Source organism: Anolis carolinensis, chromosome 4 (assembly GCF_035594765.1).
Source record: "Anolis carolinensis isolate JA03-04 chromosome 4, rAnoCar3.1.pri, whole genome shotgun sequence".
NCBI lineage: Eukaryota > Metazoa > Chordata > Lepidosauria > Squamata > Dactyloidae > Anolis > Anolis carolinensis.
In genome coordinates this window covers 139120447-139146403 of record NC_085844.1, presented here as the reverse complement: position 1 = coordinate 139146403, position 25957 = coordinate 139120447, and the positions used below count along the sequence as shown (strand labels likewise).

General features: G+C 39.5%; 1 protein-coding gene across 6 annotated transcripts in view; it reads left to right on the top strand.

Moving 5' to 3' along the window:
* ralgapa2 (Ral GTPase activating protein catalytic subunit alpha 2) overlaps nucleotides 1-25957 on the top strand; it is a 205701-nt gene that overhangs the window by 7787 nt on the left and 171957 nt on the right. For 5 of the 6 annotated variants that reach the window (XR_010005277.1, XM_008109089.3, XM_062977917.1 and 2 more), the window contains exons 2-5: nucleotides 7953-8063; nucleotides 10564-10613; nucleotides 22446-22503; nucleotides 23379-23422. Coding sequence is in view for 4 of the 6 variants with exons in the window: in XM_008109089.3 (XP_008107296.1) it covers nucleotides 7953-8063; nucleotides 10564-10613; nucleotides 22446-22503; nucleotides 23379-23422 (263 nt within the window). In the remaining 2 variants the exon portion in view is untranslated. Of the gene's footprint in view, nucleotides 1-7952; nucleotides 8064-10563; nucleotides 10614-22445; nucleotides 22504-23378; nucleotides 23423-24400; nucleotides 24561-25957 lie in introns of those variants that run through there. The other variant, XM_062977919.1, reaches the window with a different exon arrangement.

Here is a 25957-nt window from a genome sequence, read left to right as displayed (position 1 = left end):
ACCATAAAGTTGAAACCATATTCATCAATCTTATTTATTGACTACTAGCTTGGGGACCCAGCGGTGCCCGGGTTATTTGAGAAAGGCATTCTTTTCCTGTGTTCCAAGTTTAGTCTGGGTCCAGGGTCAGCAGGGTTCAGTGGGTGCAGGTGAACTACAACTCCCATATGGAAGTCCATCATCCATGGTCCATACCACTCCAAGCAGCGACAGTATGTATAGTAGGTCATGGGGACTGTATGTGGGATGCCTGTTAGAGTGAGTAGGCCGAAGCCTGTTGGTGGTAGTTTTTTTGCCTCAGTGAGGGAGGCAAAAAAGTACCACCAACGTAGGGAAAAAACTCAGGGAGGTGGGTAAGGTGGGGGAGGGAGTAAAAGTTTTCATAAAGAGACCCAAAACCATCATTAAAAGGAAAGATTTAAAAGATAGTCATTATTTAAATGCTCATTCATTGGAGGTGAACAATAAATCCCAGTACCTACTACTCCCAAACTTCCAGGCCAATTCCCCTCCAAACCCACCAGTAGTCAAATCTGGGCATATCAGGTCTGCATGGCAAGTTTGGCCCAGACCCATCATTGTTTGGGTCATAGCATTCTGGGTGTATGTGAACTACAACTCCTCTAAATTCCCCAGTAGGAGTTACAGTGCTTTGACTTGATGCAGGGTGAACTACAACTTTCACCATGTGCAGTTAATCCCCAAACTCCTCCAGTAAGTTTAGTTGCAGCTCAATTCTTGGACAACACATTCAATTCTTCTCTGTTTATTATGCAGAGAAATTTGAAAGGGAAGGGCAGTGGGCAGGGCCATGCAAATTCCACAGCAATGAAGAACCCTGGGATGCCTGCCTGTGGTGGAAGAAAAAGCAAAATGTAGGATGAAATGGTCCACAAATGAAAGCATTCCTTGGGTGGTGGGCCATAGTGTTTGGGAAGGACATTGGCAGGGGCTGGGCTACATGTTCATGGAGCTCACTGTAACTGTAATGTCAGTGCAAAGAGGTGACTTGCTGGATTCTGAGGCCTGGGAAGTATAGCCTGTTTGTGGAGGCCAGAGACTGTCTGTGTGAGCAGACACCCATGCCACATACACACATACGGGTTTTCACTTTTATTATGAATTTAGATTAGAATAGAATTAGAATTTAGAATAGAATTTAGATGAAAAGCCCTGGTGTATCTACGTAGTTGGAAAATATTTCAGTCCTTTTAATATTTTAAGATGGAAGTCCTGTTGCATCTCAAAAAATAACATTACAGCATGAGATTTATTAGTCTTCATCAGGAAAACAGGAAAACATGACTTTTTTCAGTTAGTTTTCAGGAGAAGAAAATTGTGCTAAGCCAGACAAACCTGTTTCTTCACAAGTCTAGCATGTTTGAAAGGAAAAGAGAATGTTGTTGTGTCAGTTTTCCTACAAAATATTTGGCTGCAGTACTCTGGTTTGATTCTAAATATGGCAGAATTGGCTACTATCATCACTTATGTCGCCAGCAGGGTTTATTTATTTATTTATTTTGCTTTGGAAGCATTTGTACAACTTCTTTTTCTTCAGTTTTAAAGAAGTTTGTTTAGTGGACCAACATATTTATATTCGTTTCACTTAAACATGGGAGTTTGCCCCTGTGTGACCTCTGAGTTTTACTTCCTGTGTTCTTACGCCCTGAGTCCCCTCGGGGAGAAGGGCGGGGTAGAAATATTGGAAATAAAATTTTTGTTTGTTTTGTTTTCACTTTCCTATACAGCTATTTACATTGGCTACAATATAGCAGATATATATCTAGAATAAACACAATCTATTCAGAAATATGTTGCACAGGGTTTGTTATGGCTTGCTCCCTATAGTCTTTAGAATTGCAATTTTAGTCTTATAATAGCAATGGGAGAGTTGTAAAGATATGCTTATCTCATCCATTTGTCAACTGAATTCAAAGCAGTGCCTCCAGACTTACTTATCCTATATACTCATGTATAGGTTTAGAAATGTTAGTCAAAAGATCACACACACACACCCAAAAAAAACCTGGGTTGACTCCTCCATGGGTCAATGTAAGTGCTATAATTTAAGCTCTTATCAAAAAAGGAACCATCCCCTTATCTGGGAAGAGTAATGAAAGGCAAGAGCTTAGTTCATCCTGGAAGAACATGGAAGAAGCACTGACCTTCTCTATTCTTTCTGCCATGGCACCACTCCTGGACTTTTTGAATGCCTGGGTAGAGAAAGTGTGGCGGTCCTCTGAGTCAGCATTCATGCTTTCCCCTCATTGTGGAATGACCCTCCACTTCTCCATAAGTAATATCAAAATAAATAATTTTGGTCCCCAAATCTGCCGACTTTTACATGCAGTTGACTTATACATGAGCATATATGGTATATTGAGCACAACCATTTATCTTGCTTTGCTTATTATTTCATTGTAACACTTGGTTTATTTGCTGTGGTTATTGAAATTTCATTTTCAAAATCTGCTTTATGACACATTGTTTTTCTTTTACCTGGGATATATAATTTTTTTGAAGTTTTTGCAGTCTTCATGTTTCTTTGGTAGTTCTGTAAGAAGCCAGATATAAAGGGGAACAATAAAATACATAGTTTCATGTCACTAGCTATTATTAAAAGATGCAACAAAATTGCATTCATTTTGAAACTGATTACCCAAGGGGCAGTATAGCATGAATTAGCATCTCCCTAGCTAACTGATCAATAAGTGCTTTTTAGACCCAAACATTCATTACTTAATACAAAACAACATTCTGTATTTGTATTTTGAATTGTTGCAGTGACCGAAGGTATTATACAGTGTGGGTTGTCCTTTGCTGCCCTTGATATCATTTCTAAGTTTTTGGTTTGAAAAAATAGGATAACCAATCGAAGAATTGATATAGAAGTGCTACAAGTAGATGGGGCAGAAAATGAAGAAACAACTGAAATAGGGGCAATGAGAGATAGGTAGAGATAATGTTGTTAGACGTGCTATTTATTCTAACAGAATGTCCTACATTTATAAATTACAAGTATAGATCACCACACAAGTGGTAAGGGAGGAAAGTGGGTCCTAAACTGGACACATTTCTAGAATACAATTCTCTATGTTATGAAATGAAAGTCTGCATTCAATTATGTATAGATTAAATTATGTTTGTAATATTGATTATAGTTGAGAATGTAATTTAGTAGACCTAGAATTACTGTATGAGTGTGCATCTACCTAGAAGTAAGCAAATTCAATTGTATAATATGTACTTATGTGGAAATCTATATGTGATTTAAGAAGAAGATAAACCAAAAGTGGAAAAAAATGGTTTTTAATGTTAGTCTCAAACATGTGTCTTCTTTTGCTGTTGTTCATTTTAATCTAGTTGTTTTGTGGATCCTTCATCTTATGATATTTAACTAAAAAGGTTTCCACAAAGAAATAAATAAAACAGGTAGGGAGATGGGGGAATCAGTGCTCCATTTCAGCCAGATCATGATAACTGCATACTTCAGCTACTTTCTTAATGTGTTTTCTGTCTTACCTGCATTATCTGATTCACTGATGGACATTAATGTAGTTTCTCAGGAAAATCTCTTAGTCTCCCCAGCTCTGTTCTGGGCCTTGTGATGAAGCTGAGTGTAAGCAGAAACTTTTGTTCCATCGCTTTACTGTTTTAGTGCGAGAGGAAGTTCTATGTACCTCCATTTATATTAAAGAGATATAAATTACTGAGTCTATTTGTAGGTTCATATAAGAATGTTGAATCTATTGGCAAGGCTTCTTCTTTTTTTAATAGTTTTTATTGAATTTAAAATTTTTCATACAATAATTACTTTTATCACATAGCAGATATGTATCGTACAATACTTGCATCATTCTTTTATATCTACTGTTGATTTATATCTACTACAATGTTAACATTTGTCCATCTATATTTCTTCACCACTGTGTATCCCCCCTCCCACCCTGAGCCACTTCTTATGCATTGTCTAACCAAAATCTCATTTCTTCCTGAGGCGGTAGCCCTCCATCCCTTTTTTGGAGTCCTTTCTCAATAAATTTCCCCCATGCAGAAGAAGCCGGCAAGGCTTCTTCTAATGACCAGGACAAATACGAGCATTTTCAGAAATCCCCTCTTTCACTACCTCTACTCTGATATTCGTGCCTATTGTCAGGATCTAGCCATTTACTTTTTTTTGTTCCTTATTATCCTAATGCTTGCTGCAATATTGAACTGAAACAGAATACTAGAGGCATAATGTCTTAATAATAATGTTCACATTACTGACATAAAGTACTTTTGGTAAATGTTTCCTTAGGTTGCAGTAACTTCCAGTTCACCTTAATCTTATTGCTCATCCTATGTATGGCTGGTTTTTAGTACTTTGACCTGGGCATTTTCAGATTTTCCCAAAAGTATGATGACATTTCTAAGTGGTTTGTGAAGCACATCAGAATTCATTTCAAACCAGATAATCTGTTGCCTTACTAAACTCACCAATAGCTTTATAAACTCCATGAATAGCAGGTGAAACATCCCACTGTGGACACACAAATTCCTTAAGTAGGTTTGATTTATTCTGTCAGATATTAACTTTTAAACCAATCTTTAGACTCAGTGTAAGATTCTGTGATTTTGGGAACAAATAAAGATTATTTATTTAGGCATTTACTTAGATTTCCTGGTAAAATATCCCCCACTCTGGAAATTACTGTTTGTCCTGGGTTTCCAAAATAGACAGAACATCAAATGTCAGATCTCCATGGTATGCTTGTCACTTATTTTTGCAATTATGGCTCTGAATGCTTTGCTATCTTCAGTTTATATAGAAAAATTATTCAGTGTAGTTGACTTTTAATCAGGTCATTCTGTCTGAACCTGAGAGAACTTCCTAAGCAGTTACCTTGCTTATAAAGGTGTGGCAAGTTATATCTTAGTATGAGGTCATTGCAGGTGCATGCTCAGACTTGGGTTGAGCAGTTAACTTAAACGAATGTGTCTCCCCTTCTAGATCAAATGCTATTTGTAAACAAATGCTTCTAAAATAGAGAGACACAATTTATATATATCAGAGACCTTCTAAGTCAGAGTTCTACTTTTTTACTTGTGACATGTCTATTACAAAATAAAATTTAACACAGTTTAAAAGATAGAATTTGATCATAACACAACAAAATTAGAATTATAAGTATATCTTACTTTCATACACTATATATACTCACACATGAATCTATAAATTTTAGTTTAAAAAATCAATCCAGAAACCTGGGTTGACATATTCACAGGTCAAAGTACTTTACCTTGACTCTTTTTATAAAAAACATCAACAACACAGAACTGTCTCTGAATATAATGGTGCAAAGTAAGAGATTATGCAGTCCCAGGAGAACCTAAAATAAGCTCCAGTCCCCCCTACCCTCTCTGACGTTGCACTGCTTCTGGACGTTTTGAATGTTTGGGTAGGAAAATCGCAGTGCCCAGGACCGGCTGGCCCCCTGAGGCTGCGCTTGTACTTATCCATAGGTCATATAAAAACCGATAATTTTTGCCTGCAAACCTCCCCTCAGTTTACACATGATGTCAACTTACACATGAGTATATACAGTAATTACAATTAGGTTCTTTTACCAGATCTAATGCCATAGGCCCATGCAGGCCCGTAGCCAGGATTTTGTTTCGGAAGGGGCTGGGATTTTGTTTCTGGGGGGGGGGGGGGCTGAGTCTGAGCGGAAGAGGGTCTACCCTAGCAAACCTTTTGTATCATTATCCCAATACCCCCATTCATATGGGATATATTGAGCATGAGGATCAGATCATGATATGAATAAGCATAACAGTTTAAATAATAAATGTAAGGCCTTCTCGCGGACCACCCTGTGAATTTGGGGGGGGGGGGATTGTTCATGGAATTCATGAGGCTAAAAGATAATAGCCTTAACATGAGCACTGATGTTATCAAAAAGAAAGATAATTTGGTGAACTACAGTTGTTAAAAACATGAAACAATAAATAATGTTTATCATTTCTGCAGTGTTCAGTGTGGGATTTTTAATAAGAGAATGGTTTGACGTATTCTAAACTGGATCTTTGTTAAAGTAATAACTGCTTTCATTTATTGCCAAAATATTACTAGGTTTTAGGAAATGTAACTGTAGTGAAATGTAATACTATTGAATGTCCTAGTAAAATATACAGTGCATTATCTCTAATGGACCATAGGATTACCTATGAACTTGAATCTTGTTATGTGATTAATGTGATATTATTCAGTTGATGCTATTGATAGGTTGTATGTAAAGACCAGCTGAGTGAACACACTATTTCAATGGGGCTGATCTACACAAGTTTAATTCACCAAGTTTTTCATTCAGTGCTTTGTATTTCTCAGTGGATGAATAGGTACACGCAGTGAAGTTTATCCTTCAGTTTTCTGGGCTGTATGAAAAAAGTAGTATGAATATAAGAACAGTCTTACCCCAGACCTCTGGGAAACCATTAAGGCACTCAAAGACAATGGGGGGAATGATTTTTACTAGCTAAAGTGAACCCTGGAGGCTTTTGGCATGACATAAAAGGACTGAAATAATTTTAGGAAAAATTGTATTGTCTAAGAAACTGAAGACTGACACATTGCATTATCTAAAGCAGGCCTGCACAACCTGTGGCCCTCTAGGACTCCAACTCCCAGAAGCCCTAGTCAGCCTGTCCAGTGGTCAGGAATTCTGAGAACTGCAGTCCAAAACGCCTGGAAGACCAAAGGTTGTGCATGCTTCACTACTGTGCATCTGGTCACTTTGTCAAAAGAAAGTACCTCTGAAATCAGGTCAGTTCAAATTAACTTTGACACAAAAGAGATCAAAATAGGAATGGCAGTAAAAGTAGCAATCCAGAAATCTATGATAATGGAGAGAAAGAAAAAAATTGCCTGTCATGTAAACAGCTATTTCATTTTTTGAATATATTTACAAATAAAAATCCAAGATCCACAGGGATATAGGTATGTCAGCCCAGGGTAAAGTGGCAGCAGTGGTGACAGCTATATGATAGCTATGGTGAAGGAATGCATGAAAAGCCAGGTGGGATGGGAGGAGAGATATGCCAGCTTCAAGTAACTTGTTGCTTCAGAACATGGTCTATTGAACAGGTGATTGTCCAGGTCAGGAGGTCATAATTTGGAGAAATAGGCTGCCTGGATCCATTCTAAGTGCTGGCAACTCCCTTTTGCATTTGGCTACAGGGAAGAAACAGTATACAACAGTAAAGTATTTGAAAAAAAAATAACACCAGAAAATTGTAACAGTACTAGCAAGCTTTGTACTACCGTGTTTCCCCGAAAATAAGACAGTGTCTTATATTAATTTTTACTCCAAAAGATGTGGTCGGTCTTATTTTTAGAGGATGTCTTATTTTTAGAGGATGTCTTATTTTTAGAGGATGTCTTATTTTTCCATGAAGAAGAATTCACATTTATTGTTAAACAAAAAAATGCACATTTATTATATACTGTACAGTAGTTGTCATCACAAACCAGCATAACCAGACAAACTGTGAATCCTATCAAGAATTTCTTGTTACTAACATTATTTCCATGTACAACTGGTATGTACATTTACTAATCCTGCATGCTCTGGTGTTCTGTTTGGCAGGCGCTGGGCATGCTTCCAAATAAAAACTTTGCTAGGTCTTACTTTCAGGGGAGGCCTTATATTTAGTAATTCAGCAAAACTTCTACTAGGTCTTATTTTTCGGGGATGTCTTATTTTCGGGGAAACAGGGTATATTATTGGCCTTGAGTGCAACCTTCACTTTCTCCCTTACCTGCTATGTTTTGCCTACAGCTATTTGATCCTATTGACAATTCTAACGTTTCCTTCTAGCTACCTTCCTTTACTACAGAGCTTTAAATACTAAATATATATATGGATAATAACATTTTCACCCAATATTCTGTTTTTAAAACACTTTTACAGATGCTGTGGATGGAAGTGAACTTAAACATTTTTTTGAGATTAACTATTCTCAGATTTATTTTATCTTCTATGAAAATTTCATAACACTGGAAAGTAACTTGAAACAAAAAGGTAAGAGGGTTTTTTGTTTATCTGTTTGTAATTTGGTTTTAACATAAGTATACTTTTTCTGTCCAAAATTATCTTCTCTATATGTCTCAGGGATGTTTAGTTATCAATTCAGGAGAGGAAATTGCCTTTGTTACATTTCAGCTTTGAAAAAGTTTTGCTTGATTTTAAGGTTGTTTTAAAAAACTGGTTTTCCAACGTGTTAACCCTCCCCCCAAGTTTTGTATCATCTGTAAATATAATGATTCCCCCCACCTCATCACCCAAGTCACTGATAAATATATCGAAGTCATGACCCATGTGCCGAACCCTGAGGCACCCCATTCAAAACCTCCTTCCAGTTTGAAGCACAGGCATTGACGATCTTTAGTCAATCTATTATGGATCAATCTGACAGAGATTTCTGTTCTCCTCTAGCGTATGGGGCGGGGGGGGGGGATATGAGTTTAAAAGCAATTTTAGTGTATTTACTGAATTTTAATTGTTTTTACCATTCTGTTACTATTTAATTCTTTTTAAACTTTTTTTTTTAACTTTTTAACTTTTTACACTTGTCTAGTGTGGAGTGTTAGCTGCCTTAACCTCATGGGGAGAAAGGCAGGGTATAAATGAAGATAATAATGATGATGATAATAATAATAATAAAGACAACATCAGATAATAGATAAGCTAGATCTTGTATGTAATACTGGACTCTGGTTGAGCACATGGATAGGAATCATATGTCACTCCAGATATTGAGTTGCAACTCCCAGCATTCTTCAGTACTGACTGCTGTCAAGAGTAACTGGGAATTGCAATCCAACAATATATGGCGGGTTGGATAGGTGATTTGAACGCACATACATACATTGACACATGTCAAAAGAGTTTTAACTCTGTATCATGCCAGTGTAAGTTAAGTGGAAAGTAACCTAGAAAATCCAATATGTAATTCACAACATTAATAAATTAAACAAAAGCTGAAAGATTTTTTAAAGGGTCAAACCTCTCTATGACATTTAGAAATGATTTTTAAACCACATTAAAAGCGACTTTGATATAATATATATCAGATTGTGAAAGGTATCCACAAATTTAGAGGGTGCCAGACAGTTTAAAAGAAAGGGTCAAGAAAGCTATAAAGGGAAAGAGTGTTTCCTTTAAAAGGTGGAAATGTAAACCAAATGGGAGTTTAAATGTAAGCAGACTGCAATGCAAAATAAAAGATATAGTGAAAAAGTACACAGCAGCTGTGTACATCTCTATAAATATTTCAGATATAGAGAAGCAGTCACTTGGCTTGCCTATAAGATGACAAAGGAATGAACAACAAGGAGCCCCATAGTGTACAAATATACTATAGCATATTTTTTGTGAACACGAGCCTACTGCATTCTATGCAGTGCTCCTATTCTTTTGATATCAGATATCTCTGCATAGTGAGTTGATAGAATTAAGGACCTGGAGCACCTCCTGTACAAAGAAAGGTTAAAATGCTGGCCTTTTAATTTAGTTAGGAGGCAACTAGAGGGATACCATAATTCTGTAGCACAATTTTGATATGGTACAGAAAAATCAGGATATTGTGGCTGCTATACAGAAATCCATGTATTTTTCTTAATTTGTTGTGATTGGAGATAATATTACTAAGGGTGAGCTTATGGCAGTTTGGAAAAGTTTCTCCTTCCACATTTCATAAATAAAAGAAATGTGAAAAACAGCTTGTATATTGTCAAGAACACAGCAACTTTGTAGTGTTTGGCTATTCACTTCTAGTTCCTTGGATGAAGTTGGAAATACTGTATCTCCCCCAATCTGAAGTGATGAATCATAGGAAGTAGTATTAGGGTTATTGCTATTGGGAAGTTCTGACTCTTGACCATATATAATGTTTTAAAAGAACAAAATGTAGCTTCCAGATCTCAGGTTCTTTCTCTTCTATACTTGGAAAATAATCATCTTGGATATTTATAAATTTAAGTATTCAAATATCCCCAAGCCTGCTAGAGCAGTGCAATCAACAATCTAACTTTCAAATCAATTTTTCATTCAAAATCATTCTGTGTAGTATAAATTGTTGGATCACTGTTATTCTAGACAGAAAGCTGCTTATCTTCCCACATTTCCTTAGATTCACATCCCGCCTTTCCACCACCAGTAAACCGCCCCTAATTTTCCGAAACATTTTCTGTGATACATCCTGTGGCTCTTTTTAGCCTCCTGTATTGTATACTCTCCCTTCTTACTTCTGTTTGCTTCCCATCTCACTCCTCTTTCTCAATTGCACACATACATCCTGTCCTTAAGACACAGTTCAAGTTATAAGTTAGAGCAAACTGCGCATACACTCTAAACAAAACCTAGATTTAGCATAATTGTTTTCTGACAATAGTGTTCTTTTTTACTAAACTCTTGTGAATTTGATTGTACTTTGTTTGATTTTACTTAGTACTTGTGTGTGAATTTATAATCAAATACATGGTCTTCATAATAACAGGAAACATTTCTTCCCTTCTGCCAGGGAATAAATCTCAAAGGGAGGAGCTGGACTCCATTCTCTTTCTTTTTGAAGTAAGTAGTCACATTTCTGCATTTATTCAACATTATAGTCCCTTCATGGTCATAATGAACTATTTTTGGTGAACACCTCTTTTCACACAGAAAAAATGATTTCCAACTATCTGGAGGAGGCAATAACAACACAGGCTGTAAGGTCTCAACCTAGCTGGACCAGCTGTACTCTGACCTGCTCCAGGTTGGGGACTGTTTGTGTGACCACCTCTGCAGTTTACACAGTGTAGATGAGGCCTTCATTCCATTAAAGATTTAAAATATTTAGCTGGACAACCTGATCTTTCATGATTTTGGTATGAAAGGAGTTTAGAAGCCTATTGCAGCTTATGCTTATCCTGATCTGGAATGGACTCTCCATTGATATATCATACCAGCAGAGATAGACCCATTCAGATCTCACAACCTGCAAAAGTGTATATGAATGGGTAAGACTAATACACCTTTCCATTAATTTCCATTTTCCACTGATTTTACTTCTAAAAACGCTTTTGTGTTTAACATTAAAATTTAAAGGCTTTAAAATAAATAATAATATATTTTATTGCTGATTTTATTTATGTAAACAGTTTGAGATTTTAAAAAATATGATATACAAATATTGCAAATACATTAGCTACTTCAGTTTGCCTGCCAGGGATTCTGTAATTGAAAATTAATTATTTCCCAATAATTTATCGTACCCTATGCTTCTGGAGGACATTTGACTTGAGTCTTCTCAGTAAAGCTTAATAATGTAGTGTTTAAGTTAAAGCACACACATTAATCTTCATTGATATTTTTTCTTCTTCTAAAAATCTGTTGGTTTAGCTATGAAAATCTCTACTCTTCAGTTACAACTAAAACAACTGTGCTGTCACACAAAACTTCCTTTCAACTTTGTTAAAAAATAAGTGATTAACAATAGTATTCTTTAATTAGTATCAGAATTGGCCTTTGGAGAGGCATTGTTAATAAACCAGACTGAGAAGTCCTTCAGAGAGAACACGGAATGGAGAAACAGTGTAAATGTCATCTGGATTAAACACTTATATTTGCAAACCATAGGAGATTAAATTAATTGGTTATTTAGTTGGTTTATTTCATCCTGTGTCAGCAGGAAGAAAGGCTTTCTCAGTGTTCCTTTCTAATTAGTTAAAATGTTAATTAGCATTATTAATGCTTGACACCTGGAGTTAGAATTTAACTACAGCCCAGATCAGTAAACATGTTTTAAGTAGTAGATTTACATAATTATTGTATTTTTTGCAGCTCTTGCTACAGTTTGAGTAGAATTGAAAGTTGATGGAACCTCATGAATTAGCTTTAAACAACTTGAGTATTGTTTATTTATTTATTTACACTATTTCTATTCCGCCTTTCTCGACTCCGAAGAGGATTCAAGGCGGCTTTACATGTCGGCAACTTTCAATGCTATAAGAACAATACAAAATTAAAACATACATTTTAAAATAGGATAATAAAATACAATTAAAACAAATTAGAAACATTTAAAACCAAACAATCACAAATAATCACATAATCCATTAGCATAATCCAGGCCTTTCCTATAGTCAATACATGTCAATCCATATTTATTTATTGCACAGATTCCCCAGAGGCTTGGTCACAGGGCCATGTTTTTACTCTTTTATGGAAGATTAAGAGGGAGGGGGCTGAACTAATCTCCCTGGGGAGGGAGTTCCATAGCCAAGGGACCACCACTGAGAAGGACCTGTCTCTCGTCCCCACCAAGCATGCCTGCAAAGAAGGTGGGGCTGAGAGCAGGGCCTCCTCAGATGATCTTAAACTCCGTGATGGTTCATAGAGGGAGATAGGTTCAGACAGGTAAGCTGGGCCAGAATCTTTTAGGGCTTTTGAAGAATGCTTGTTTTTGCATTGAAAAAAATGTGCAGTATTTTCGTAGGCCACTTAGTTCAATGGAATATAAAATGCTTCCTTGGAATTTTTTTCAAATCAACAAGTGATCATAATCCTGTATGGATAAAAAGAGGGGTATTGTTAAGCAGCAATCCATTCCCCAAGGAACAAAGTGCATCAGCAAGGGAATAGGTTTATTGTGCTCTTATACCTCGCTTGCCATCCTCTCCTCCATTAAAGATGTGGAATCTTGAAGATGGAAAAAAATGAAAAATGTGCGGAAAGTCCTTCACTTTTCTTCCATAATTTCTCAGAAAAATAGGAAAACACATTTATAAAATATTTTCTTTTAGAATGATGACTAAAATGTGTAAGGCATGTTCATATGCAGAGATATCTCAGTTAACAAAGTAGATATGTTTCTAGATATTTGTGTAAGATAAATATTGGTACTAGAGACAGAAATGACATGGAAAGAATAGGGATAAGTTGTTACACCACAAAATGAGCAGTTCTGCAAACTTAACAGTATGCATGTGTGAAAAGGTCACGTGAGCATTACGTGAATAAACAAAAACATTTTAATCTTTCTAGACTAAATGCACCCAAAATTCAAGTTGCCCACTTTTATGATGATTTTTTATGATGGTGACTAAACTTCTGGATTATGCTATTTTAGTATGCAGGAAACAGCTTGTGAGACAGGTTTTTCTGCTGTCTGCCTTTCTCTCTGTTTTGCTTTTCATACAATGAAGGATTCTGTAGGTTGTTGCTGTTACCTTGACTGTAACAAGCCACAGAGATTGGCTACAGTATGTTTGATTAGATCCTTGTTTATTGCAGACAAACTGCTGCAGCCCACCACTGAAAGTCTGTGTTCGCCAGTCCTCTTTCACCAGTCAGCCCTCCACAATAACCTCAGTGTCAATGCTGTTAAAAAAAGGTTTCCAGGTAGAAAAAGGATGAGGAAGGAACCAGGGACTGTGCAAAGAGTCTTCTTATAAAAGACTTTCTTTACCAGAAGCTTTGTTTTACAATAGTATGCCTATATTTCTTTTCTCCACATTGTTTCCAAGGCTGCGTACAGCAGTATTCCTCAAAGTGGTCTGTAGGTTGATGCCAATGTGTAGATTTCAGCTGCCAGTCTAGTGCATTTCCAGGAAATACAAACTATTATAGCCAACGGCTATCATTTATTTGTTGTACTCCAAGACTGGGAAGCACCTCTGTACTTAACACCACTCTCCAGTCCAGGATGAAATAGCAAAGCAGGTTATTGAAAAAATATATAAAAAGCAAACCAGCAAATAGAATAAAAACCAAAGTCAAAATGTCAGAAATAGTCCACAAAATTCAAAGTACAAGAATAGCATCAAAAACCAGGAATAAATCCACAACATGAGATTCAGGAACAATCCTTAAAACTTGAAAGCATGGAACATGATCAACAGGAAACATGGAACTAGAACTCCCTTAGAAAGCTTAACTTGGCAAGAGATGTATCCTCAAAAACCAATGTTGCCCAACTAGCAAAGAAGCCTTTTGGTCTTGCTAATATAGACGGAACATCATGCTGTTTCCCTTGAGAAACTGATAAGGTCTTCTTGGCTAACAAGTGGTTTGACTTTCACAAACTCTGCTGCACTGCTTTGTGTTGACAAAACATAAATCTTCTATCTAACTGCTCATTAGCTTGAGCACCTGGAATTTCTTCCTCTGAGCTCATCTCTGATTCTGACCTTGCTTCCCTAGCGAACTGCCTTTCTGAAATGTGGCCTTCAGACAGAGACTGCTCAATTTTAGGACTTAAAATCTCTTGCTGATTATCCTACTGGTCTGCAGGCCCAGAATCCCCAGCAACATCAGGCTAGCAGGTCCAGAATCCTCACTGACCTCAGGTGCAGGCACAATCAAAGACTGAACTACAACAATATTAGATATTGGGAAATGGCGGGAGGCAGTTTCCCTATATCATTTAGCCGGAAAGGTGTATAATTCCTTATTTGTTTGTTTTCTAAGCTCTATTTTATAGGATTGAGTGCTTATGAATTTTTTTTAATGTTGGTTGCTTCTTTTGTTCTCAATGAAACCCCTTCCCATCTCCCCTGCAGTGCTCATAAACTGGCAAAACCAAGGCAGTTTCTCACAATTCAGGTGTTTTGTATAGTTTAGGATTTTATAGCTCAGTTTGATTTTTTTAAAAGAAATACATTATAATTATTTTCTCAAAAGATTGTACTTCTAATATACCAAACATGATAATTACATGCCTAATTCAGTTATATGTAACATATATTATGTTCTTAATGTAACAAAATCAATTTCAGTCTGTAAATGATGATTATACTGCCTCCCCCTCCACTTTTTGGAAAGCAACAGTACTTTTCCCCATTGACTTCAAATTTTCCAGACATGTTATACCACTGGCTCTACATGAAAAGTCTGGTGGCTAACCTGGGCCCCATCTACACTGTCTATATAATGCAGTTTGAAACTGCATTCTATGGCAATGTAGATGGGACCCTTGTCTTCAGAGCCATTCTTATCAAAACCTGAATATCAAAGCCTGCACATTTAAGGTCAATCTTTCCATGTACAGTACATCTACAATGATTACTCACTGCTGATACTTAGTTCCAAGAGCTAACTGTAAACATTCAACAACAAACAGTAAAATATCATGACTACTGTCAGAGATATGAGCTCAGCACCTTATTTAGTTAGTTATTTAACACCATCAGTGTACAGATTTACAAGAGAATAGGTTCTTGACCCTAGGAGGTTGCGCACTTGTCCATTTTATAACAAAATTGACATAGGGGTTTTCTTCCCTCAAAACTTGTTAACTGTTTCTAAACATGTAAGATTTAGCGAGCAAGCCAATATTATCACCTTAAACACAGAAACAGGCACTCTATGTACCTCTGTGGAATTAGATATAAGGCCAACACAGGAACTGAGCACACCCTGTCAGTAGAAAATGCATAGTAAATGTCAAGGACAGAACGCCACAAGATTCAAAGTAACAGAGTTTATTAGATTACAGAACTCAAAAATGCCCGTAAAACACAAGGGCCAGGCAGTTTTTGCCTTTAGGAGCAAAAAGGGGCAAAAGTAAATGTTCAAAAGATAAACCGGATTAAACCGGAGTTTAATCCGGGTAAAAACAAACTGCTTACTTCAGCCTGGGTATAAACGAAACGAAAGCCAAGGAACAAAAGATACAAAGAATGCAACTAATTGGCAGCAGATTCCTCTCTGCTGCCAACACTGTGCTTAGAGTAACTTGCGTCGCTCCCCCACACACACAGCAGACAGGATCTCCAACACGAGTAATTCAGCCAAGGATTGTAGCAGTTGAGTAGACCAGTTCCGTTCCGTAGATCAAAGCCAGAAGCAGACGTTTGTAGTTTTTCCAAGTCCAAGAAGGGGGGAAGACAAGCCGTGGTCAGTTCAGTCCGAGTTCTCAAAGCAGGAGATGGCGTCCGTCAAGAAGACGACGGAAGGTCAAGCTAATAAGAGTAAGCACAGGTTTGCACAAACAAATGCCCACACAATCCCTCCCGCCGTCTGACCCTGGATTCCAATCAACTTACGTCACAGCACAGGAAAGCACACAAGTCTTCAGGGAAGCGTCCCACACACACACGGATCCCAAGCGTTTGCCCAGATTACCTTGCCCAACGCAATTTGCAATTGCTCTCAAGCCCCATTTTATGCCAGTTACAAATCTTCATCACTGTCAGCTGTCCTCGTTAACCCGGGCGTTTCCTCATCACTTTCCTCGTCAGAGCTGGAACACCTCTGACTACGCCCAACAGCATCTCCAGCTGTGGATCCCGTCCCATCCCTCCAGCTAAACCATGGGTCTAATCCTGAAGGTCCCCATTCATCTTCTGTCCCATCATGGCCAGTGGCACCCACTTCCTCCCTTACCCGAGTCCAATCCATCTCATCCTCCTCTGAGCTAACCAGCCCCTCCTCCATTCTCTCCGTAAACCCTTCGAAAGACTCCTCGTCAGATGGTGCTGCAAATATGTCTCGCAGTCTTTTTCTCTCTCGCTCCTCGAGAGTATCTGACTCTCGAGGAGTCTTACGCCCACGTCTGTCAGTAACAGAGCCATGAGGCTCAATCATAACACTATCCCCTCTCACAAAGGCCTCCTCCCCCGATGGCGGAGAAGTGGCAGTGATACCCTCCGCTATAGCACCACGACGACTAGAGGTATCAAGTTTCAACAGCGAACGATGAAAGACTGGATGGACCTTTAAACTAGACGGTAAACGCAAACGAAACGCAACAGAAGAAATCTTTTTAACGATAGGAAAGGGACCCAAATACCGAGGCGCAAACTTTCCCCCAGCCTGTTTAATATGTTTGGAAGATAACCACACCAAATCCCCTTCTTCCAACTCCTCCCCTGCCTGCCTGTGGCGGTCAGCCTGAGTCTTCTGCGTTGCCTTAGCTTCCAACAGTAAGCGACGGGCAACATCATGCAATGCAGCCATTTCCGAAGAGCGGTACACAGGGTCCGAAGAGACCACATTGGTCGACGGCGCCACACCTCCCCGTGGGTGAAAACCATAAGTTAGCTCAAATGGCGTATGCTGACTAGACGTGTGCACCGCATTGTTGTAAGCAAATTCCGCCACCGGTAACCACTTTACCCAAGCCGTGGGTTGATCTAAACAAAAACAACGCAGATACTGCTCTAAGAGCCCATTAACCCGTTCCGACTGTCCATCCGTTTGCGGATGGAAAGCTGAAGACACGTTTAACTTAGTCCCCAAACACTCATGGAAGTGTTCCAAAAGCGTGACACAAATTGCGGAGCCCTATCTGAAATAATCACCTCGGGTGCTCCGTGCAAACGATAGATGTGCTTTGTAAATAGTAAGGCCAACGTAGGGGCCGCCGGAATGGTTGAACAAGGAATAAAATGAGCCAGTTTACTAAATAAATCCACCACCACCCAAATACAAGTATAACCCCCAGACTTAGGCAAATCTGAAATAAAATCCATGGAAATGATTTGCCATGGCCTCTCCGGAACAGGTAAAGACGATAACAACCCTCTAGGGCGCCCAACAGGCGTCTTACTCTGCTGACAAACGGCGCAGCTGTCACAAAAGCGCAGAATGTCTTGCCGCATCTTTGGCCACCAGTAGCTCCTGGTGATAAGCTGTACGGTCTTGAACCTGCCAAAGTGCCCAGCCATAGGTTCGTCATGGTGGGCTCTAATCACCTCCAACCTGAGGGTCCCTACTGGTACGTAAACCTGCCCCCTACGCACCAATACCCCGTCTTGATCCTGGAGATGCGGCAGTATGGTACGGTTACCTGCAGAGAGCAGCATCAGTTGCTCCTGAGTCCACACATCATCCTTCTGAGCCTCAAGGATCTGGTCATGTAACCCAAGCTCATTATCTACAACACACAGAGAGGCAGTAGGCAAGATGGTCTGACATACTACCTGCTCATTGGTCTTAAATTCCGGCTTGCGGGATAAAGCATCGGCCCGCAAGTTTGCCTTCCCCTCCACGAACTGCACCTTGAAGTTAAACCTGGAGAAAAACAAAGCCCAGCGGATTTGACGCTGGTTTAACTTCTTTGCTGTTTGCAAGTGCTCTAAGTTCTTGTGATCAGATCTGACCACGATCTGGTGCCGTGCCCCTTCAAGCCAGTGCCGCCACACCTCAAACGCCACCTTAATCGCCAACAACTCCTTCTCCCATATGGTATAGTTCTGCTCGAAGGGTGTTAGTTGCCGCGAGTAAAATCCACAGGGACGCAAGGTCCCTGAGGAATCCTTCTGAGACAATACAGCCCCCAACGCGTAGCTAGAAGCGTCCGCTTCTACCACGAACGGTCTGTCAACATCAGGATGGGTTAGTATGTTGTCCGATTGAAAACTAGACTTTAGTTGTAGAAACGCCTCGTGAGCTTCCCGCCCCCACACAAATGGCTGTTTCTTGCGCAGAAGCTGCGTCAAAGGTACCGTGAGCTTTGCAAAATTCGGAATAAACTCCCGGTAGTAATTAGCGAAACCCAAGAACCTTTGTACATCCTTCTTAGTCTTCAGCTCCTGCCATGAGTTGACGGCGTCAACCTTATGTGGGTCCATTTTAAGTTCCCTACCTGACACTACATGACCTAGGAACTCCACTTCAGGCACATGAAAGACGCACTTGGAAGCCTTGGCGAAAAGCCCATTAGCCCGCAGTCGGTGCAGAACCTGCTTGACATGTTGACGATGTTCTTTCTCGTCCTTAGAAAAAATCAAGATATCATCCAAATAAATCACTAAAAATTGATCAATTAGGTCCCTGAACACATCGTTCATGAACCTCTGGAATACCGCAGGAGCATTACAAAGCCCAAAAGGCATGACTCGGAACTCGTGGCATCCGAAACACGTGTTAAATGCCGTCTTCCATTCATCCCCTTCCCGTATACGGATTAAGTTATAAGCCCCCCGCAGGTCAAGCTTGGTAAAGACCTTAGCCCCTTGCACCCTTGATAACAGTTCCGAGATTAAAGGCAGCGGGTACCTATCCCGAATGGTGTATTTGTTTAGGATCCGATAATCGCAGACCAACCTAAGTTCCCCAGTCTTTTTGGCTACAAAGAATACCGGTGCCGCAGTTGGAGAACTAGATGGGCGAATAAACCCCTTGGCTAAATTTTCATCTAGAAACTCCCGCAAAGCTTGCCTTTCCGGTACAGTCAAGGCATACAGCCTCCCTGCTGGCAGTTTCGCACCTTCTGCCAACTTGATGGCGCAATCATATGGCCTGTGCGGTGGTAATTTGTCCGCTTCTCTTTTACAAAATACATCAGAGAACTCCCCATACTCAGCAGGCACTCCCTCCATATCAGAATGAGTAACATTTAGAGTGCAACAATCCTGCCTCTTTAAGATCACTTTACGTGTTGCCCAATCTACTTGTGGGTTTACTACAGCTAGCCAATCCATCCCCAGGATCACATCATATCTAGGCAAGCTCGTAATATCCCACACAAACGTTCCCGTTACTCCCTGCACCTCCCACGTTACTGCTGAGGTTTCATGGTTAACCACCCCAGTCTCCAGCAGTCTCCCATCTGCTCCTTCCACCCACACGTCGCATGCCTTGCGCACTCTAGGAATGCCATGCTTCTTAGCAAACTCAATATCTACATAGGAGACCGTAGCCCCTGAGTCCAGCAGTGCCAAAGTAGAAACAAGTTCCCTTCCCCCAACAGATAATGTAATGGGTACGAAAACATGCTTCCTCCCCTCAGTTGACTGCTTGAGGAGCCCTAGTGCGTTGGACTCACGTCGCACTAGGGCTGGCCTTTTCCCGAAAGCTGGGAAGGTTTCACATTACAATTTTTGGCAAAATGCCCAGCATTCCCACAGTACAAACACAAGCCCAGCTGCCTCCTACGGCTCTTTTCCTCTGTAGACAGCTTTTTAAAGACCCCAAGCTCCATGGGCTCTTCCCCCATCACCACAGGTGCCCTGGTTACATGCATGGGTGGCGCACACATTGCTTTTGAGTGTTTACGAGCCTCGAACCTTGCGTCTAAACGCAGCACCTTAGCTACTAAGGCGTCCCAGCTTTCAGCCGGCTCCAAGCGTGCTAATTCATCCTGGAGCATATCACTTAACCCGGCAGTAAATAAAAGCATGAATGCATTTTCCCCCCAATCCAGCTGGTGGCGATACAGGTTAAACTTATTTAAGTAATCCAAAACAGTCCCCTTTCCCTGTTTCAACCGATACAGAGCCCACCCAGCGTTCTCCGTGCGGAGAGGATCCCCAAAAGTATCAGTTAACAACTTTTTGAAATTATTCAAATTGTCCTTGACTGGGTCATTTCCCAAAATTAAATTAGTGGCCCATTGTCCTGCGGGACCGGTCAACAAACTCAAAATAAAGGCCACCTTGCTAGTGTCTGTAGGAAAAGCATGAGCACTGAGCTGAGAAAAATAAAGCTCCACTTGTGCCAAAAAGGTTGACAACTTGCACCTGGTTCCGTCAAAGCGTTCAGGAGTCAAAACATGTCCTTTCACAGCCTGAGCTGTTTGGCTAACGGTAAAAGCCGTTTGCAATTGGTCTACTTTGGCCCGTAACTCATCCATCGTCTTCCTGACGGGTTTATTGCTGCAATAAACTTTTTATGGCGTTGGGCAATCTGTCAAGGACAGAACGCCACAAGATTCAAAGTAACAGAGTTTATTAGATTACAGAACTCAAAAATGCCCGTAAAACACAAGGGCCAGGCAGTTTTTGCCTTTAGGAGCAAAAAGGGGCAAAAGTAAATGTTCAAAAGATAAACCGGATTAAACCGGAGTTTAATCCGGGTAAAAACAAACTGCTTACTTCAGCCTGGGTATAAACGAAACGAAAGCCAAGGAACAAAAGATACAAAGAATGCAACTAATTGGCAGCAGATTCCTCTCTGCTGCCAACACTGTGCTTAGAGTAACTTGCGTCGCTCCCCCACACACACAGCAGACAGGATCTCCAACACGAGTAATTCAGCCAAGGATTGTAGCAGTTGAGTAGACCAGTTCCGTTCCGTAGATCAAAGCCAGAAGCAGACGTTTGTAGTTTTTCCAAGTCCAAGAAGGGGGGAAGACAAGCCGTGGTCAGTTCAGTCCGAGTTCTCAAAGCAGGAGATGGCGTCCGTCAAGAAGACGACGGAAGGTCAAGCTAATAAGAGTAAGCACAGGTTTGCACAAACAAATGCCCACACAATCCCTCCCGCCGTCTGACCCTGGATTCCAATCAACTTACGTCACAGCACAGGAAAGCACACAAGTCTTCAGGGAAGCGTCCCACACACACACGGATCCCAAGCGTTTGCCCAGATTACCTTGCCCAACGCAATTTGCAATTGCTCTCAAGCCCCATTTTATGCCAGTTACAAATCTTCATCACTGTCAGCTGTCCTCGTTAACCCGGGCGTTTCCTCATCACTTTCCTCGTCAGAGCTGGAACACCTCTGACTACGCCCAACAGCATCTCCAGCTGTGGATCCCGTCCCATCCCTCCAGCTAAACCATGGGTCTAATCCTGAAGGTCCCCATTCATCTTCTGTCCCATCATGGCCAGTGGCACCCACTTCCTCCCTTACCCGAGTCCAATCCATCTCATCCTCCTCTGAGCTAACCAGCCCCTCCTCCATTCTCTCCGTAAACCCTTCGAAAGACTCCTCGTCAGATGGTGCTGCAAATATGTCTCGCAGTCTTTTTCTCTCTCGCTCCTCGAGAGTATCTGACTCTCGAGGAGTCTTACGCCCACGTCTGTCAGTAACAGAGCCATGAGGCTCAATCATAACAGTAAACCATTTAGTAATATATGCTTACTACCTCAGTCTTTGACAAGCCTCCAAGGAAAAAAATGCCCTATAGTTGTAACTTAGCAGAGTGCATTTATTTTGCAGATTAATGAATGAAATATATTGTAATGGTGCATGGCAAGCAGCCCATGTCTGTAGTACACAGGGCCCAAATTGCTTAGAGGAAGATTTCTGCAGTTAATGTTTATCAGTAGTTTCTTAGAAATTCTGGAGCTAAATGTAAATTATGTGTGGGCAATTCTAATGCTGCTTGGCTTTGAAATTCACTCTACTTTTCAGATGTGTTTCCTTTTTTGAATAAGAAATATTCTGCAATTGCCTGAATTTAGGTATTTATAATGCTATGTTTATGAGGTGCAAACACATATTAATATTTAGAATATGAACAGTTTTATACACTGCTCTAAATGACAGATGTGACGTTGCTAATAACGTTTTGACACTTTCCAGGTCGATAGAAAAGCTTAATAATGGAGGAAATCGTTTGATTCTCAATGATGACCAACTTTCTTCTTCCTGAAAAATCACTTCTTTGCACTTAAGCGATGTAAACTAGACACCAAGAAACTATTGTGATTCAATATGCTATAATAAATATATGAATTATTTTGTTTTCTCCAGAGAATATTACAACTGCTACCAGAAAGGATTTTCTATCGGTGGCATTTCCACAGCATAGGTAACTATCCTTGAAGTCTGATTTTAGGGTATATTCCACAGCTCCTGTAGGAAGATGGGCAAAATCACCTCTTCAAAAATTGACTGGTAGGGCAGAAGGAAAATGTTGTCATCGCTTGCTTTCTTCTCTGTATTTTATAAAATGAACTGTTTCCTTCGGGCAAATGCCACTCCTACATTTGGCACCCATTTCTCTCAATGATGGAGGTTTCTCCAAAGACAGTGTGGATTTTTTTTTGCCTTACCTCCAGCCCCATAACACCAAAGATGCAAATATTTCAGATGTTTCCGCATTGATGGAGGGAGGGGACATTTGGAGTTCAGTGTCACTTTCTGAGGGAAAAGTGCCCATCTGACCCCCCCCCCCCAATTATATGCCTTTCCAGAACTGCATCCTTTGTTTATTTTGGGACATTTTCAGTACCATGAATTAGTTGACCTCATGTATAAATGGGGTGAGGTTTGGAGGCCAAAAACAATGGATTATGATGTGACCCATGGATAAGCCAAGGATCATTCTTCAGAGAAAGTAAAACATGAGTGTAATTTGCCCAGCTGTTCAAAAAAGGTCAGAAGTGGCACCATGATGGAATTAGTAGCGGTGGTTGTTACTTCTATTAGGTTCTCCCAGGATGAATTAAGCTCTCACCTTTTGTCACGCTATTCAGATATGGTTTCTTTTTTGAAGAAGGATTGTAGTACAGCATTGACCCATAGATAAGTCAAACCAGGCATTTTGGGTCAATTTTTGACTAAAATATCTAGACTTATACAATTATACAGTATGTTTAACATGCAGTGGCCATGCCTGAAAATTATGAGGGAGGAAATGTCTTTAAATGTTTTGAAATATCATAATGTATTCTTTTATTACAGGATCCGTGTTAAAGAAACTTTTGCACACTGGAAACTCTCTTAAGGTATTTTAAGTGATTTTAAAACAATGTTATTTCTGTCTATACCCTGCTTATTTAAGTTCACTAGAAGAGTAAGACTCCTAGTCACAGAGCACATTGAGGGGAAGCATTTGTGGCAAAACCCAAGAACTCCCTCTAGCTCAGTGTTTCCCATAATTGGGAAAGCACTGCAGATGCCATTCCCCAGTACCTCATTATGCAGTGCCCTTTCTGCGGTGATACCAAGTAGATTTTTGCAAGATAGCATTGTCAGACATTGCCTTGACAATAAAAGTCCATCATTGTAGTTATGTCTAACAGTGCAGAATCTTGTCCATAGTTTTTAATTTTGCAAGTGTTCTTATTTATCATATATTTTTGTAATCCAATCACAGTAATCCAACAACCTTGACCAAAACACTTGTTGAAAACAGACCAATAGCTTTCTGTGACTAAATTAGACTGATAACATGGCACCAACAAACTTTTATATCATGAAGGTAAATTAGAACATTATTAAATTGTTGCATCCATTTTAGGGTAGACTGCAGCAGATGCAGATTTATCTAAAGGGTACCTGATATTCTCATGAGAATGCAACATTTGGTTTTCCTTCTTGTGCATTACTTTACATAGTAAGTAAGGAAGTGGAAGAAATAAGCAGCTGCTCAGTGTGTTAATACCTTTCAATTGCATTTGAAGACTTCTGGTTTTCCAGCTAGGAATGTTTTCAGATATTCTTTCAATTATTTTAATTAGCAACATGTTCAGAAAGTTAGGTTTTAATACTCTTAACTTTTATAGCATTTGATTCCTTGGGTTGTCTGAGTTTTATGTTTATGAGTCTTCATAACATTCTTGACTTCCTCTACATGTAGCATATAACCTGTCATCTGTTCAAGTTCTTAGCCATTTTTCCCGAGCCACTCTCACTAATCTGTTGTTCCATCAGTTCACTGTCACTACTCCTTCTCTTCTTACTGCTCCACTTTTTCTTCTTAGATGTCCCCATTTCCCTGCCTTCAGTGTGTTGTGTTCAAGCAGAAAGTCATTCAATCAACTCTTCCTCTGTGTAGTTGATGTTCCAAGGCTTTGTGCCTGCTCACTGTCTTACACATTTGGAGCTGGAGAGTTTCCCTACTTCCCTACTTTTTTATTTCAGGTAATGATAATCTGCAGTAAAATTCAATCAAATACAGTAAAATTCAGTCACATCCATCAAAAGTAAAACATGGTTTTCCTTTGTTTAATAGAGCAAGAAATCTACATTCAGAAATATTTTATTATGTATTTTGAGCATTTCCTTAGAGAATGTTGGGATCCATTCCTGGATTTTTGACTACCTAGCATCTTCTTTATGTGGTATACACACTTTACTAATAAGAAGCAGGAGTATAGTTTTTAGCTATTGCTGTTTTACTTCTTATTGTGATAATGAAGTTTTAGGAGGTATATAAAAACACTATTGCATACATACTGAACACATAGTCCAGAACCACATGACAAGATAGTGGCAATGATGTACTTTGTTCTCTCTCTCTCTTTGCCCCACCAAAGTAATCCTATGTTGAAGTAGTTCATCACAAATTGTGAGATTTTTTAATGGAAGAAAGAAAACTGCTATATAGTAAATTAGATAAGGGCTTCTTAAAATTTTCCCATTTGCAACCGCTTTCCGCCTAAAAATTTGTTTTGTGACTCCAGGTATATGGATATATAAAATAGGTATAAAATCAAACATTTACTGATAACAATTCAGCATTTGCAAGGCTTGCTAAACAGGTTGGTTTTTCTTTTTATCAAATACAGCTAAAACATTTTCTACACTGTAAACACTACATGTTGTTGCAAACAATTTTTTTGTGATACCATCATTGAGCTAAGGGGATCCCATTTGGAGTCGGGACACACAGTTTAAGAAGCACTAAGTTAGACTACAGTCACCCATCCATATCTACAGATTCTGTAACCATGGGTTCAACCACCCATAGCTTGAAAATATTTCCCAACTAAAAAGTTCCAAAAAGCACCCCATGCGTTTGCTTTATATTTTACTATGCCATTAGATATAATGGGGTTTGAACAGCCTCAAATTTTGGTATCCACCGGAGGTCGTGGAACCAACTCCAGCAAATACCAAGGACCTTCATTGATCTAACTTAGTATTATTTTCTTTGATTGTCATTGGCTCACTGACAGAGATCTCTCCCATTAATGGCTGCTTGAGCCTTTTAACAAGAAGTACTAATATGAATTCTGTGATTTGCTGCATGAAAAGCATGTGCTGTGCCACTGAGCTTTAAAGCAAATAGCAGGTCAATTTTATAGTCATGTTTGTTTTTTTACGAGTAGGTAAAACAATGCTGTTTTTGTTAGAGCAATATAACACAAGCTGCACTAAGCTACACCTTTTTGCAAATGTCTGTCTATAGTAACCCAATCAAACATTGGTTGAAAGTTAGAGTATTTGATGTATATCAGTTTCCTATATATGGTCATCCAAATTTTGCAATACACTGCATGCCAGTGAGTTTTATTTGGTAATGACCCCTTGTCGCT